Source organism: Antechinus flavipes, chromosome 5, assembly GCF_016432865.1.
Source record: "Antechinus flavipes isolate AdamAnt ecotype Samford, QLD, Australia chromosome 5, AdamAnt_v2, whole genome shotgun sequence".
Classification (NCBI taxonomy): domain Eukaryota; kingdom Metazoa; phylum Chordata; class Mammalia; order Dasyuromorphia; family Dasyuridae; genus Antechinus; species Antechinus flavipes.
Genome location: NC_067402.1, coordinates 110,161,601 through 110,178,545, shown reverse-complemented (window position 1 = coordinate 110,178,545; position 16,945 = coordinate 110,161,601). Strand labels below are relative to the sequence as shown.

At 33.3% G+C, this 16,945-nt stretch overlaps 1 protein-coding gene across 4 annotated transcripts in view; it reads left to right on the top strand.

The window, feature by feature from the left end:
- EXOC4 (exocyst complex component 4) overlaps positions 1-16,945 on the top strand; it is a 931,688-nt gene that overhangs the window by 222,371 nt on the left and 692,372 nt on the right. For all 4 annotated transcript variants that reach the window (XM_052001552.1, XM_052001551.1, XM_052001550.1 and 1 more), the window contains exon 8: positions 15,145-15,290. In XM_052001552.1, coding sequence (XP_051857512.1) covers positions 15,145-15,290 — 146 coding nt within the window. The remainder of the gene's footprint in view (positions 1-15,144; positions 15,291-16,945) is intronic.

Here is a 16,945-nt window from a genome sequence, read left to right as displayed (position 1 = left end):
ATGAAACTGTTTTACTTCTTGAAAAACCAGCAAGAATCATTGGGTTCCCTGAGATGAAAAATTGTTGATGAGACTTTTGCAGTACTTCAGGGCTTACAGGAACTATTGGATTCCTGGCACATGAACTAATGGACAATGGAATCCTATTGGACTGTTTCTAGGACTTATGGACATGTGTAAATTTTTAGGTTGATTCATGTTGTTACATTACTACTAGCCTGTGTTATATTGCTATGTGCTTATGTAAATTATGTATAATGCCTCCCATATTGATGGATTTATGTATACCATGTATATCTGTTACAAAGTTCTGGCCCATATTGATGGATTTATGTGTACCCCCTCAGAAACCCCCTATGTTTTAAAACAAAAGAAAGGGGGAGATGTTGGAATCCTTACTAACTGCTAACTAATTAGAGTTGATCTAATCTTACAAGAAGATGTTTTGGGCAGAACCTGAAACAAGGTACTAAGTAGACCCATAATCCCTCTCTCTGGAAGGAGCATAAATAGGCCAATGGGCCAGTCGGAAAGTTCTTCAGAGAGTGAAGACGCTACAAGTCGAGATTTCAGCGGAATGACATGAAGAGTTGGAGCTGGCTGGAGGCTGAAGAAAGCAGAGGCAGAGGCTGAAGGACCAGACCTTTGGATTTAAAGACATTTGGAGAGAGCTCTTGGAACCAAGCAGAGAGATAGGCCTCTAAGCTAACCGGGCTATATTGGAAATAATAAAAGATCTGAACTTTTATCACCTGGCTGCGTTTTGAGAAGAAAAAGATCACAACAGAGAAGGATATATGAACAGCAGCAATGTGGATTCTGAAGCATGAGTGACATTGAGAAGATATTGTGAATGATCTCTGCATGTGCGTTCGTGCCTGATCATTCACCATTAAAGTAATCAAATGTCCCAGATCAGAATTCTTAAACTGAGGGAATTAAGTCCCCAAGGGCATGTTTTTTGGATATATAAAGGTTTAAATAATTATTTGACTGGAAAGACAGTTGGATTGGGATGTTAGTCATGGCTAGGGCCAAGAAGGATTATTATATCCTCCCAGTTCATAAAGATTCATGTGTAACATTGGATTTGGAAATAGAATAAAAGCTTTTAGATTCTTATTTCTGATCTTTTGCTGGCTTGTGACCCTTGTGATTTGTATCATTCAATTCCTTTTATTATGAGATAAACACCTGAAATTAGAAAAAAAAAATATTCATATAATGAGAATCCATTATTGTTTTCATTACAAGGAGCTCCTTCAGTTTTTACAGATAGCTTAGTATTCTGCAATTTTTAGAGTATTGTTTGTGGCCTTCTGAAGTTTGGTGTCTAAACCTCAATCATACAGCCAATCTATATTGAAGGCAGGTCTTGAACCTAGGTCTTCCTTCCTTCAAACCTGCCCTTTCTCCACCATACCATATTGCTTCAAGTGTAAAATAGTTGTGTTGTTTATACTGTCCAGCAAGTTTTTATCATCTTTGATATATTGACCGATTCCATCATATTATTACTTTCCTTTACATTTCCTTTTCCTTATCTTTGCATAGCAGAAAATACTAGTAAAAGTAATAACATTTATGTAATGCTTTACCTATGTTTCCTGATTTGATTTTCACAATGTTGTGAGGAAAGTATTACTGTTATCTTCATTTTACAGATGAGGAGAGAGCCTAAGAAATGTTCAGTGATCTACCCAAACTCACACTACCAGGACATGGCTGAGCCAGGATTTGAACAGAATCTTCCTTCTAAACTACTATGCTATCTAACTACTTTGAATCAAAAGACAGTTCTAGTTATAATCCCACTATTTACTAGCTTTTGAAATTTGGGCAAAATGAACCATTCTTCCCAAGCATTTGTTTATTTATAACTGAGAATAATAATACTTGTAGCTATCCTTCATAGAGAAGATATAAAATGTGGCAATGGGGACAACAAATAATAGATACTCTTAAGAGCAGAAATCAAAATCAATGATGAAGAGACAGAAGATATCTGTATAGAAGAAAGAATGATTGCCAAACAGCTATCTTTACATCTCTGAAAGCATGGAACTTATCACATCTGTAATATATTATCTCATATGTTGTAAGAGAGAAGGTTAAAGCTTTCTTTATTTTAATACCATATGGCACTGATGTGCCATGCTCAAAGGACAGATACTTGCACAATTTATCTGAGGGGAAATAGGAAGGGATTGCGACTGCAGAATGTAACTGGGAGTAATTGTCAAAGTCTTTCAGGTCTGTGTTTCATTGTTTATAATTAACATCTAAAGCTGTTCATTAATAAACATAATAATGAACCAGAATCTTCAGAGCAAAGTTCATGAAATCATAATATTTAGAACCTCAATGACCATTATAGCCCTTGTCATTTTTACTAAGCAGTAGAACACTTAGTTGAATCCCAGCTCTTATGGGTCCAAATCCATTGCTCTTTATTTCATGTCATCATTTTTGTTATGCTATATTTCAGAAATAAATGTGCGTGTGTATCTGGATAAAATTTTAGAAATATTTCCTTAAAAACATTAAAAGTTTCCAAGCCTCAAGGATTAACTATCCTTCCCAGTTATTTGGATAGTTCCCATATAGTTCTTCTAAACACAAAAGATTATATAAAATTTTCAAATCAGATCACTTGAATTCTTTGTTTCTTTACTGCCTTAATTCCTAGAGCAAAATAATTCTTTTTGGTCATGAAGTTTTTTGAATCCTTGCCAACTTAGATCATCAACTTCTATAAAGCAATCTAACAAATGTATATAAAGTCATATAAGCAAATGTTACATATATGAAAATTGTATTTAATTTCAATAAAAGTGAATTCTATAGATGCTTGAAACATACATCCAGTTTTAAGTGTTGTAAATTATTCTCCATTTTGTACAGTTTAAAAATAGCTTTTTATATTTCCAAGGTTCCTTATGGCATCAGTAATAGTTCACCAATTACATTTTCATTAAATGTTTGAGCTGTGTACCCGTGCCCTGTCAGTTAAACTACTCTATGTGTTTACCTGGATAAATAATGTGTGATTTCATGACGGGCTTGTAGCGTGCTTTTTCTTTGTTGGAACTGAAGAAATTCTAAATATGAACTAAATTTATAAAGAGGCCAAACATAAATCACTAAGAAAAATTATCATGCAACATTTTAAAGAATATAAAATGCTATATAAATAATAGATAATACAGTATGGTAATGCCAAAGAATTTATTTGTAGATAGGGATGCTTTACTATTTTCCACATTTGGACTCAACGATTTAAATCTGAGTAACATATTCTGAAGCAGAGTATGTGAAAAATTCTGTTCAGAAGCTTATGAGTAAATGGTTTTTAGCAGGAAACATTGAGGCTCAGTAGCTGGCAATGTATTTATTTGGTATGGGTCTCAGATACTTTGTTTTGTATTATTTAGAGAAACCTTCATTTATCTGTAACCTTGGTTAGATAAAGAAATCAAGTTTTATTACAGAAACCTGTAATCTTTTTTTTCAGATTAAAATTTTTCCCTGTAGGTTTCAGGAATTGTTTTATGACCTTATTTTATTAAGAGGTAATGATTCAGGCATGGGTCATTTCTTTGAGATGAATGACTAAGAGTACTTTGGGCTGCTTGTTTTGTGATGTGTCTAGAAAACCCATTTTATTAATCATTTTTCTGTTTCATTTCCTTAAATGAGATTTTCAAAGGAAAATTAATCTTAGAAATATAACATGAAGGTAGTCAACCTTTTGGCTGATGGATACTTTCTTTTATTAGTATATTCAGGGTAATTCTATATTATATATTACCGTCTAGTGGTAACTTTTCAATAAACTTTTCATCCCATTTGTTAATGTTTTTTGCATATTCTTCAGAAGAAGATTTAAACTTTTTTCAATTGTGACTACTTTTCACTAGAGAAATAGGTGTACAAATCAAACATTTACTGATAAGAAATCATAATTTTGAGACCCCTGATTCATATGTGAGACCCTATATGGGGTCATAACATATAGTTGAAGAAGCTGGCCTTTGGAATATTGAATGATGTGGTGTTCTTCTTTAATATAGTTCTCTCTGGGAGCAAGTTTCTTGGGGAGGTTTTCTGGAGGCAGCCTTAGTTTCTGTTAAAAGTAATAATCACCCAAACGCAGCCAGGTGTTAAAAGTTCAGATCTTTTATTGTCTCCAATATAGCCCGGTTAGCTTAGAGGCCTATCTCTCTGCTTGGTTCCAAGAGCTGCTTCCGAATGTCTCCAAATCCAAAGGTTTGTCCTTCAGCCTCTAGCCAGCACAAAGGTAGAAAATGGAATGAATCTCTTGTCTCCTTGCCTGGGGCTGGGCAACTTTCTGGAGAGCCTTTCAGACCAGTCTTGGTCTCAGTGCGGGAAGTGCAGGAGGCCAGCCACTATTCCAAATATCTCCAGCCAGCACCAAGGTGAAAGTTGGAATGAATCTGTCTTGCCTCCAAGAGAGGGCTTGTGGGCTTCTGTATCTCCCAGAGTGCTCCTGGCTCTCAATCTCCTAGAGTGCTCCTCTGGGACTCTTGGCAATATTCCGAACTAACTTGAAGCTCTAAGAGCTTCTATATATATATGATCTCCCAAAGGTTGATTCCTCCTCTGAGGCAGGGATTAAGGGAGGTGTGAATTCACAAAGTTACAAAATTAACTTTGTGAATCTCCCATACTTGTGAACTCCAATGAATAAAGGTATAAACATAAGCATTGTATCAATTCCATTCAGCTAACACTAGGATTCTAACATCTCCCTTGAGTTATCACCTTATTTAAAGTTAATACTAGGATTCCAACAGAATGATTCTTAGGAAATAAATGCTAAAGAATCCTTTAACACCACATTAGGCTACTTAGGGAATATAGAAAAAATGGAATATATAATCCATGACCTCAAGTCCCTCACAATTGATGGGAAGTTGACTAAAAACCATATTTCAGCTGCCTAGTTAGAAGAAGATTAAATTAGTGCTTAAGTAGCAGTTTCTACAGGATCATTACTGACACTTTTGGTGCTGAGAATTCATTTGTGTTGGTATGTATGTATGTATATGGGGAGAAAAAGTGGGTATAGGGAGGGGAGAAAGAGAAAAGGAGAGAAATTGGCTTTGGACTAAGGGAAAGTTGAGTTTAAATCCTGCCTTTGACATATAAATGCTCTCATGTTCCAGTCAACTCCCTATGACTTTTAGGTTACTGAGAAGGTATTGACTTTCATTGATAGAATAATTTTCCTCATGCGGAAATTCTCTGAACCAATAAAATGTCATGTTGGCCCCCCTTATCTCGTGTGTGTGTGTTTGTGTGTATGTGTGTTTTTCTTTTGATAGAATATAAGCTCTTTGAAGGCAGGAAATATTTCATTTTTATATTTTATCCTTAGTATCTGTCACATAATGGGTGCTTATTAAATTTTTGTTGATTAATTGGAGAATGAGTAGATGAAAAAAGAATCATGAAGGATTATAAGTATAATAATATAGTATGTATATACATATATATATATGTATATATATACTATAAAAGTATAATAATAGGAATCATTTTGTCTTATTTGTATGACCATAAGGTCTGAATAGAGTAGTAGATTTGTGTTGATTACAGTGTGTAATGTAAATGGAATGAAGGCATAGTTTTATGGAAGTTTATTCCTTCCTTTGTCATTCTTATATCTTTCTCCAGTTCATTTGGAATGTTTAATGTTATTGACAAGAATATAATGCTTTTGAGAGTAAAATTGTGGGTTCCTTTTTTTTGAGATTTATTTTAAAAGCCTTGAGAAGTTTTGTTTTATATATGGTTTTTCTAATATCTAGCCAGCTGTTTCATAATTCTGTGAGTTACAAGCAATATCAGTCCAGAACTGTATAAGAAGTACAAATCTGTGTCTAAATTGAAACTTCTCTCCATTCCTGTCATCTCATATCAGTCAGTAAATAGTATTCATACCTATCATGTGAATTGGGTATAAAACTTTCAAACTGTTAGGACAAGAACACACACACATAGATGCATATATCTATATCTATATTTTTATATACACACACTTACACATATAAATATATATTATACACACATATATATTCACACACACATATACATAGACATATATCCTGAACTATTGGATTGTGCCATTCTCAGCTGGTTATTGAAAAAGAAATTTAAACTCTGTGAGAAAGAAGCTCCATTTGCCAAATCAAATTGTTGAGCAATGAACTCCTTCTCTTGTTATTTTTCTTCCTAAAGCAGATCAAGTGATATATATGTAAAGTTGTACACCATTGTACACTAAAGTTGTACACTGCTTCCTTTCTAATCTTGGCTGCTTTAGTTTTGTTGGTACAAAACCTTTTAAATTTAATGTAATCCAAGTTATCCATTTTGTATTTCATACTGTACTGTAGTTCTTCTTTGGCCATAAATTCCATCCTTCTCCATAGATCTGAGAGGTAAACTGTCCCTTGTTCTCCTAATTTGCTTATAGTATCACTCTTTATGTCTAAATCTTGAACTCAATTTGACCTTATCTTGGCATAGGATGTTATATGTTGATCAGTGCCTACACTGCCTATAGCTGCTATACTGTTTTACAATTTCCCCACCAATTTTTGCCAAATAATTAATTCTCATCCCAGAAGCTGAAATCTTTGGGTTTATCAAACACTAGATTACTCTAATCAATGTTTATTGTATCTAGTGAACCTATTCCACTGATTCTCTACTCTATTTCTTAATCAGTACCAAGTATTCTTAGAAAAGTATTCTTGCTTGTTGCAAAAAGTGAACTTCGTGTTACATTCTTTCCAATCAGAACTTTGATATGGGACCATTTTAGATGTAACCCGCTTCTTGGAACTACCTGTTTTATCCTGCACATTGAAGTAAGGGACTTTTCACAAGTTCATACCAATGACTTTTAATTGAACAATTGACTTTCATAATGAATATAATAGAGTTCAGATCTATTCCATTACTGAAATTACTCTGTTTATTTTATTTTGTTTCCTTATGAAAAGTTAACTGTCATTAGCATTCTCATCATTCTCATCATATTCATGCTATTAACTGGCTCCATTGACTTTGTCTTTTTACATAAAGAGTTCTTATAAGTGAGGAACTCTGACTTCTTGTCCATTAAGACTCTATCATTGGTTTGTTAATAACAGTGGTAGAAAGAATTTATGCTTTTCTTTCAGAGAACCCATTGCAATTTCATTGAACTTAGTGAACATTTCTCAAACTTCTATATCCAATAATAGAAAAGGGAATCAGAAGAATTAGAGAACAAAAGACAATAATAATTCTTGCATAACCTACCATGAATATTGTTGTGAGAATAAAATTTGATAGTATATGTAATTTACAGAAAGAATACAGGAGGAAAGTAGAAGATTGCAATTTAATATGTAGATTAAAAAATCTACATTTCATTAAAATTTTATAATTTAGCTTTCTAGATTTCACTCTTCACTTAAAGTGCTCTCCACTTATTTCTTTTATTCTTCATCACAATAATTATTATATCTCTCTCCATTACTCAGGCAGACAATCTGGAAATTGAGGTCTATAGCTGGAATGAGAACTCTGTGCATGGGTTTTGAGAGCTTTCATTTATCCCTCTTGAGCACATTACCTCTCACAGGTTGTTTTTTATAATTTACCCCAGGGACACAGTTTTGCTTTCTACTGGGGAGACACTATAGTTGCTCAAGCATGTTCTTTAGAGAATCATAAATTTTCTTGGAGTTTGAAGCTGTGTCATGTTCATTTGTCAGCATGTCATTCCAGGGACACAGGTGCAACACATTTATAGCGGGAAGTAACTTGTGTTTCTCCTTGTGATTGAACTCCTCTGTCTTTAAGAATACTCCTGAAGACAATGCAATTAAGACTCTCTCAGTGTAACACATTTTACTGTGGTTGTAAGGCTTTCCTAGCACCGAGCTAAGGAACAAGTCTTGAGGGAAAAGGAAGAAACTTTTTTAAAGACCTGTAGATATCTTCTCAAAAAAGAATATCAAGGCATTTATGCTCTGGTGGAGCAAATATTGTACATTTTTAGTCAAGTATGTGATTAAATTTGACATTTGAAAATAGAACTTCACGTAGAAATAAGTATGGTACTTCTGCATGTTTAATTAAGATGTTTAGTTCCTGTCAAGGCTGATATTTTTTCCCCCCCTCTGTGAAGGGCAATATATTCTCAACTTCTGGAATTTCAGAAACCTGTACTTAACCTTTAATCGTCATTCCATTTACATAGAAATCTGATTAATAACTTTTAAAGTTCAGGAGCTCCTGGTAAATGCAATTAAGACCTTTTTGGAGTCTGTTATTAAGAATTGGCATTTAATGAAAACTGGGACCAGGCTACTGTTTCTGTCTCCACCAGAGCAGGTTGTCTCAAACAATTAGCAGACAACGGGAAATACATGAATTGTACTGTGTTATCTCTGAGTTAACATGGTTGGTATTTAAATAGCATGCTGTCTCTTTCTCCAGTTCACTTTATTGTATGTGCTTGTTGTTCAATGATAGAATAAGATTTTGGATAATTAGGTGGAGTCTGGCACTTCTTACTGCTTTTCTCAATTGCAAGAGCCACACGTGCTATGCACTTTGGATGTGCCAAAGTTGTGTTTACAAACATGCTCTCATTCATCCTACTGAGTCAAGTTAATAATGCAATTAGATTTTACCGACTGCAGTGGGAAAATAGATTGGGGGTTTTTCCAGTAGTACCATTAAAAGAAGCCCATTTGAAGATAGAAAAGAAATGTGATTCTTCTATACTACTTTGTCCAACCAAAGAGAAGAGGGGTTTGAAATTTGTGGTCAATGCCTTGTCTAATCTAAATTAAGTCTTGACTAAAATCTAATAATTTCTGGCAATGTATTAGAAACTACAGAAGATGACAAGTATAAAAGTATCTTATTTGTCCATTAAAGAAGTTTCTTCCTGAAGGCAAGGTATTTTGAGAGAAATTTTAAGTCAGGCCAAACTGAGCATCATTTACTTAAAGTATACTAAAATAAAATAAAAAGTATACTTTTGTTTAAAAACAAACAAAAAGAAAATAATCCTATTCCAATTCATTAGATGCTGATTGAACTCTTGTGAATGGAAGGGTATAGCCAAATTGAATTTCTTAAACACCTCCTTTATGCAGAATATTTTAACATATATAGAAAATTTTATTCAGTTCAACAAAACCTATGTTTCATCACATAATCTCTTTTAAACTTTCTGTTCTCATCTCTATATTACTTTTTTCCCCTACCTCATCACCTCCTACCTTACTGAGAAAATTAGGGGCATATATTCTGTTGCAGTTCACAGTTCAAAACTCCTTCATGCTAACCCCTATTTCCTCTTTCTTTGTTCCATTCTTGGAAGAAGACATAGTTCTTTTTCTTGTCAAAGTTAACAACCAGTATTGATTGAGTGATTGTCTTCCTGATAATTATTTATTTTTAATTAATCTTCTATATTCCAGTGTGTCCTGGCTTTTTCCTTATCACTTATAGTATTCCCAAGTTCTTCCATCCCTAAAAAGCACTCCTTTACTTGACCCTGTGATTTCTGCAAGGCAGAGTCTCCTTATTCTTTTCTTGGTTCTGCTCACTTCATTCAACATCAATTCATATTAGTCTTTCCAGGCTTTTCTGAGATCAGTCCGCTCATCATTTCTTAGAGAAAAATATTTCATTACATTTATATAACTTATTTAGCCATTTCCCAATTGATATGTTATATACTAAATTTCCAATTCCTTGCAAGCACAAAAAGAGTTGCTATAAGCATTTCTGTATATGTGAGTCCTTTACCCTCTTTTTTTTTTTTTTTTAAACCTCTTTAGGATACAGACTCAATACAGACACTGCTGGATCAAAGGGGATTCATAGTTTGATAGCAATTTGGACATAGTTCCAAATTGCTCTCCAGAATGATTAGATCAGTTCACAACTCCACCAACAATGCATTAGTGTCCCAGTTTTCTCCCATTCCCTCCAACATTTATCATTGTATTTTCCTGGCATCTTAGCCAATCTGAAAGGTGAAAAATGGTATATCAGTGGGTCATTTTGCATTTCTCTAATCAATAATGATTTAGAGTATTTTCTCATATGACTAGAAAGGACTTTAATTTCATCTCCTGAAAATTGTCTGTTCATATTCTTTCACCATTTATCAATTGGGTAATTCTTATGAATTTGAGTCAATTCTCTATATATTTTAGAAATGAGGACTTTATCAGAAACACTGTATATAAATTTTTTTCCCAGCTTTTTACTTCCCTTTAATTTTGACTGCTTTAGTTTTATTGGTACAAAATCGTTTAAATTTAATGTAATCAAAATTATCCATTTTGCATGTTATACTGTATTCTAGTTCTTCTTTGGCCATAGATTCCTTCCTTTTCCACAGATCTGAGAAGTAAACTGTCCTTTGTTCTCTTAATTTGCTTATAGTATCACCCTTTTATGTCCAAATCTTGAACCCAATTTGATCTTATCTTGGAATAGGATCTTAGATGTTGATTGGTGCCTAGTTTTTGCTATACTATTTCCAGTTTCCCTACTGATTTTTGTCATATAATTAGTCCTTATCCCAGAAACTGGAGTCTTTGGGCTTATCAAACAATAGCTTACTCTAGTCAATGATTATTGTATTTTGTGAACCTAACCTATTCTACTGATTCTCTATTCTGTTTCTTAACTAGTACCAAGTACTCCTGGAAAAGTGTTCTTGCTGTAAAATCAGAATTTTGATATGGGACCATTTTAGATATAACCCACTTCTTAGAACTACCTGTTTTATCCTGCACATTGAAGAAAGGGACTTTTTTTTATTATTATTATATCTTTTTATTTACAAGATATATGCATACATAATTTTTCAGCATTGACAGTTGCAAATCCTTTTATTCCAACTTTTTCCCTCCTTCTGCTCTGTACCAAAAATTTTGCCCAGTAATTTAATCTAAATTTCCTGGGTGTAAAAGGCTTAGCTATAGTGTTTGGGCATTTTGGGACCCATAATTGTTCAGGGAGTGACATTGTTATTGTCAGGATATGTCTAGGGGAGCATAGCTTGAATGAACCTCTTCTTGCGAACCCCTTGTTCAACCCCTATTTAGTTAGGTTCTGGTGATAACTATGTGACTTTATTTTTTATGGGAGGAGGTGGGGAAGACTAGCATAGATCTTGCTGAAGAGGGAAAGGAAAATCCTATTCGTTATTGGTCCTATCACAGTATCCTATCCTACCATCCATCCTGGACATCTTCTTGCCATTTGCCCTGTCAATATACATGCATACCCTTTTTACTCACCTTCCTCTGTTCTCCATTTTTAGCTGTGGGAATAGTAATCAAATCCATACCACCATAACTATTGTAAAACTATGCTAACCGATTCCCCTATGACTCTACTCATCATCCCTGTGACTTCTTAGACCAATATAGCAGTTCCTGCCTACCACTCCCTTATATAGTTATCATAAGTGCTTAAGAAATGCTTTTCATTCATAACTCCAAATCTCTGTTCCTTTTATCAAGTCATATGATCTCAAAGCTATATAGCATTGTGATTTTTTGGGGGGAGATTTTAATTTTCTTTGAAATTATTTAATAAAAATACCTAAGGAATGTGAACATATCTATTTTTTTGCTCATGTCCTAACTATTCCTTTTTCTCTTCCTTTTTATGTTTAAACATTATTTATTTTTATTTTTATAATAATAAGAAATGATTTTTATTTTTCAAAATACATGCAAAGCTAGTTTTCAACATTCACCCTTGGATAACCTTGTGTTCAAAATTTTTCTTTTTCGCTCCCTCCTTCCCTGCCTCTTCTCTCCTCTAGACAGCAAGTAATCCAATATAGGTTAAACATATGCAATTCTTTCCATATTTAACTTGCTGCACAAGAAAAATCTTATCAAAAGGGGAAAAATGAGAAAGAAAAGCAAGCAAGCAGCAGCAACAACAGAAAATGAAAATACTATGTTGTGATCCACACTCAGTCTCTACAGTTCTCTCTCTCTCTCTGGGGTGAGAATGACTCTCTCGATCACATCTCTTAGAACTGTCCTGAATCACTTCACTATTAAAAAGAACTATGTTCATCAGAGTTGTTCATCACACAATCTTGTTGCTGTGCACAGTGTTCTTCTGTTAAACATAATTTTAGTGAGTCTTGCTTCTGCTCTGTACCAAAAATCTTGCCCAGTAATTTAATCTAAATTTCCTAGGCTTTTTGTTGTTTATCAAACTCCTCTCTTTCCCCAAAGCCTTTTCCTTTTACTTCAGGTTCTTTTCTCAGCTTTTTAAAAAAGAAAGCTGAAGGAAAACAAAGCAAACACAGTGCCTCTGTACCCCTCTGTATGATCACTTCTCTGCTAATAGCTTGTTTTCCCAGCAAGAAAGAAATATTTTCCCACTTTACTGCCTAGGAAAGATTGTAGGATCAAAGGGTTTATAACTAAAACAGACAAGAGATAGCACAGCTTTCTTCCTTTTCTTTCTCCCTTGTCTTTTAAAATTAAATTTTCATAAGATCTCTAACCTGATGTAGCTAACGGTTTTACCATGAATTACCTAGAATTTCGCTTTAGATACTGCTGCAGTTAGAAATTTAAAGTGACCATATCTTTTACAATAGGACAGAATTTTTTAAGCAAGAAATTATCAATAAATTAAAGAAAATGTTGAAAAATGGGGAATATATTAATTTACATCACTAATGTGTTCATGTATCACACATTAACTTATTATGACATTAATATATTTTAGGATAAGAAGAAAGGAATAATCCCGAATATAGTTTCTGCTCTCTACTTGGCACTGTGTTAAGCACTTTACAAATACTATTTTATTTGATCCTCGCAATCTTGCAAATAGGTACTATTTTTTTTCCCATTTTAGCAAGCTAAAATTAAATAGCTAGTCCAAAATCACTCTATTAATAAGTGTCCTGGGTGGTGTTTGACTCATGTATTCTTCACTAAGGACATCACCTTTCTGCCTCCTGGTAAATTTGATTCCATTTACACTGGGAATTAGGATCACTAGGTATATAGATTCTTTATCTACACATGTTTCAGGCATAGATTCTTGGTACAGGAACAATCTATCCTATCTATAGGAAGATTGGAGTTCTGGGTAAGTGAATATAATTACATTTCCCTGCCTTAGTAAGTAAAGTATATTGGATTTAAATGAACATTCTTCTACTACAATATCTTTTGTACAATATCTATTGGAAAGGTATTATGTTATTTATAAAACATTAATCTTATTGTGTAGCATTATAAATCAAAATTGCATAATACTTGCAAACATTTTCTTACCTGAACATGAAGCGATCCTTAGGAGACTGAATGGTGGTTGTTGTTTTGAAAACATGTTAACTCCTTACAATGGCCTCTATTTCACAGAATTGTTGAGAAATTTTAGTTATTTGAGGATTTTGCTAAATATTCTGAATAATTGAGATTTATATTAAAGTGTATTGAATGAGAAGGGACAAGGAAATTGAATGAATTCCACCACATTTCACTACCCTAGATGTTAAATCAGTATGCTTTAAAAATACATGCTCTTTAGAACCAGGAGATCATTATACATAGCAACAACAAGACTATATGATGATAAATTCTGACAGATGTGGCTCTTTGCAACATTGAGATGATTTGGACTAGTTCCACTTGTGTAGTGATGAAGAGAACCTTCTACACCCATAAAGAGAACTATGGGAACAGAGGGTAGAACACAGCATAGCATTCTCACTCTCTTGATTATTTGCTTGTGTTTTGTTTCTTTTTTCTCAGTTTTTCTTCTTTCTTGATCTGATTTTTCATGCACAACTGGATGGCTGTGTGAATATGTATATACATATTGGATCTGACATGTATTTTGGCATATTTGGCATGAATTGGACTGCCTGCTGGGTGAAGGAGGGGATGGAGGAAAGAAGGGGAAAATTTGCAATAAGGGGTTATGCAGGGGTCAGTGTTGGAAAAAATTACCCATGCATATGCTTTGTGAATAAAAAGCTTTAATAAAAAAAAAAAAACTTGCTCTTATATCTTTTTTTTTTTTTTTAATGATGAAATTAAGCGATGAGAGAGAAATATACTGAGAGAAAGGGAAAGGGAGAAGTGGATTGGTACAAATTATCTGACATAAAAAAGAGGCAAGAAAAAGCTGTTACAGTAAAGGGGAGAAAAGTGGGAGAAGAGGGTGAGAGAGTATGAAACTTACTCATCAGAATTAACTCAAAGAGGAAATAACCTACATATTCAATAGGGATATAGAAATCTATTTTATCCTGCAGGAAAATAGGAAGGGAATGGGATTTGGGAAGGGGGGGGATAATAGAAGAGAGGGCATATTGGGGGAGGGAATGGTCAGTACCAAAACACTTTTGAGGAGGGAGGGGGTAAAAGAAGAGAGAGAATAAATGGAGTTGGGGGACAGGTGGAAAATACAGTTAGCAATAGTAATTGTGAAAAGAATTTTGAAGCAATTTTCCTCTGATAAGGCCTTATTTCTTAAACATAGAGAGAACTGAATCAAATTTATAAAAAAAATAAGAACCATGCCCCAATTGATAAATGACACCTATATTGATTCCTTATTTTTTTTCTTTATTCTTCTTGAAATTACCCTGAGTTACTTTATATTTAGTTATTTGTGTTTTTTGTTTCATCACTTGGTAGATAGAATGAAATTCTTGAGAGCGGGGACCTTGTTTTTTGATCTTCAATGCTTAGTACAAGGCCTTATAAAGGCAGATAATAAATTTTGGTTTAAGTGAAAATATTTATCCAACTACTCCATTCTTAACAGTACTTTGATTTGAGTAAAACCTTTTCTGTCTTTTGCCCTTCTACTATCTCTTTCTCCTTTCTCTGACCCTTTAAGTATGGGGAGCAGGAAATTGACTAGTTATTGGAATAGTCTTAATTTTAGAAAACAGTTATGGAAGAACTCAAAATATCTGGGTTAGTATAACTTTGGCTATAATGATATGTAATTGAATTATTACTTATTTGCTGATTTGAGTCTTGTTAGATTATTGGAACTGAATATATGAAACTGTTTTGTCTATTTGTGTAGATGCTGCTGACAGAATATTTGGATATGAAAAACACTCGGACGGCTTCTGAACCATCAGCTCAGCTTAGTTATGCAAGTACAGGACGGGAATTTGCAGCTTTTTTTGCCAAAAAGAAACCTCAAAGACCAAAAAACTCTCTCTTTAAGTAAGTAACAAGAGGGCAGATAGGAGCAATTGTTATATTCTCAAATACACTGGGACTTATGCTTGACTGTAAATTACAATATTAATTTAAAGCATTAGTTTGAATAATGTCATAGTAATTTGATTTCTGACTTTTTTCAGTTCCTTTTACTTTTGTTTATTGTTAGTTAAAAATGTAGTCTTTAACTTGATTCTTGCAATATCTTCATTATTTAATACAAAATCCAAGGAGCCTTGGGAAAATTAATGGGAAAGGAAAATTCTACCTTCTGACAAAATCCCTAATCCTACGTACGTACTTATTCTTTTTAATAAAATTGCACATTATTTATGCTCTTTATTGCTCTTTGGATACAATATTAATTGGTTAAAGAAAAATTTCTTTTTTTTTTTTTTTAAATCTTTTCAACCCTATTTGCTTCAGTTTCCTCATCTGTAAAATGAGGTGGCTATAGAAATGACAAACTGCTCCAATGTCTTTGCCAAGGAAACCCTAGATGAGATCATAAAGAGTCAGATACAACTAATCAATGGGGAAAAAAAAAAAAAAACCTCTCTTTTCTCTCCCTTTTTTTAATATTATTTAGGAAAAAATTCATTTTCACTGTTTTTTGGTTATAACTGTTTTACTACCATGTATTCACATTTTGTTTTTCCACTGGACACAAGTGAAACACATACTATCTGTTTTCTCTATATAATATATGAAACAAAAATGTAGTTAAGATTTTGTTTTTATTGTTGTTTTAAAAAAATTGAATTTCTGTTTATTGTAATATAGTTGAGTCTTTGTGCCCTTTAGTGAATCAATTTTGGAATTGATGTGCATTTTGTATTTTTTAAATAGTTGAATTCATTTATTTTGGAGTGTTTTCTTTTCTCTTTTCCATGTTATTATTCAATTACACATAGGAACTAGATAATTTTGACACAATTAGTGTACTTCATTCCTTCTTCAATCTTTATCTGATATATTAAATAGTTTTAAGAATTTTTAAGCAAATATTCTTGATCTTAAACTCTCGGTTCTAGGTTTTTCACACACAATTCTAACTCATCCATGATCCTCTTGGGATCGTAGATCATTTTCTTCCAGAAGTTAGAAAGGATTTCAGTTTCACAAAATCTTCCAATTATGAAGGATTAACATTTTGGTAAAAACCCATAATTCTCAAGTGTAAGAAGTACTTTATTATTTATCATTAACTGTCTCTAATTAAGGTTAATTGTGTGTATTTAGTAGCTATCTTCTCTTAGTAGACTGGTCTTTCCTTTCCCTTTTTACAACCCTATTTTTCTCTTGTCCTCTGGCCAATAGCTTTTAACATGCTTTTTGGAGGTCACTCCTGTCTTTTCTACAGTTGACTGGTTGGTAACATTATGATGGAAGGACTCCACACTACCTTATATCATACTTTTGATGGCTATTTAGTTTTGGCAAGTACATAGAAAAGAATTACATGTAATGATTTTTTCTATCAGGCTTTTAACCCTAAACTGTTTATTCCTTTCTGTTGTTCATGAATGACCTTTCTTTCTTAGTCCTCAGAGTTGCTGTGTTAAAATATGATAGTCCAGATAATGGAAATCTGACTCATTATCTTTCCTGCTCTTGACTTTTACTCTTTAATGTCAATAACAGTTAAGACTACTTTC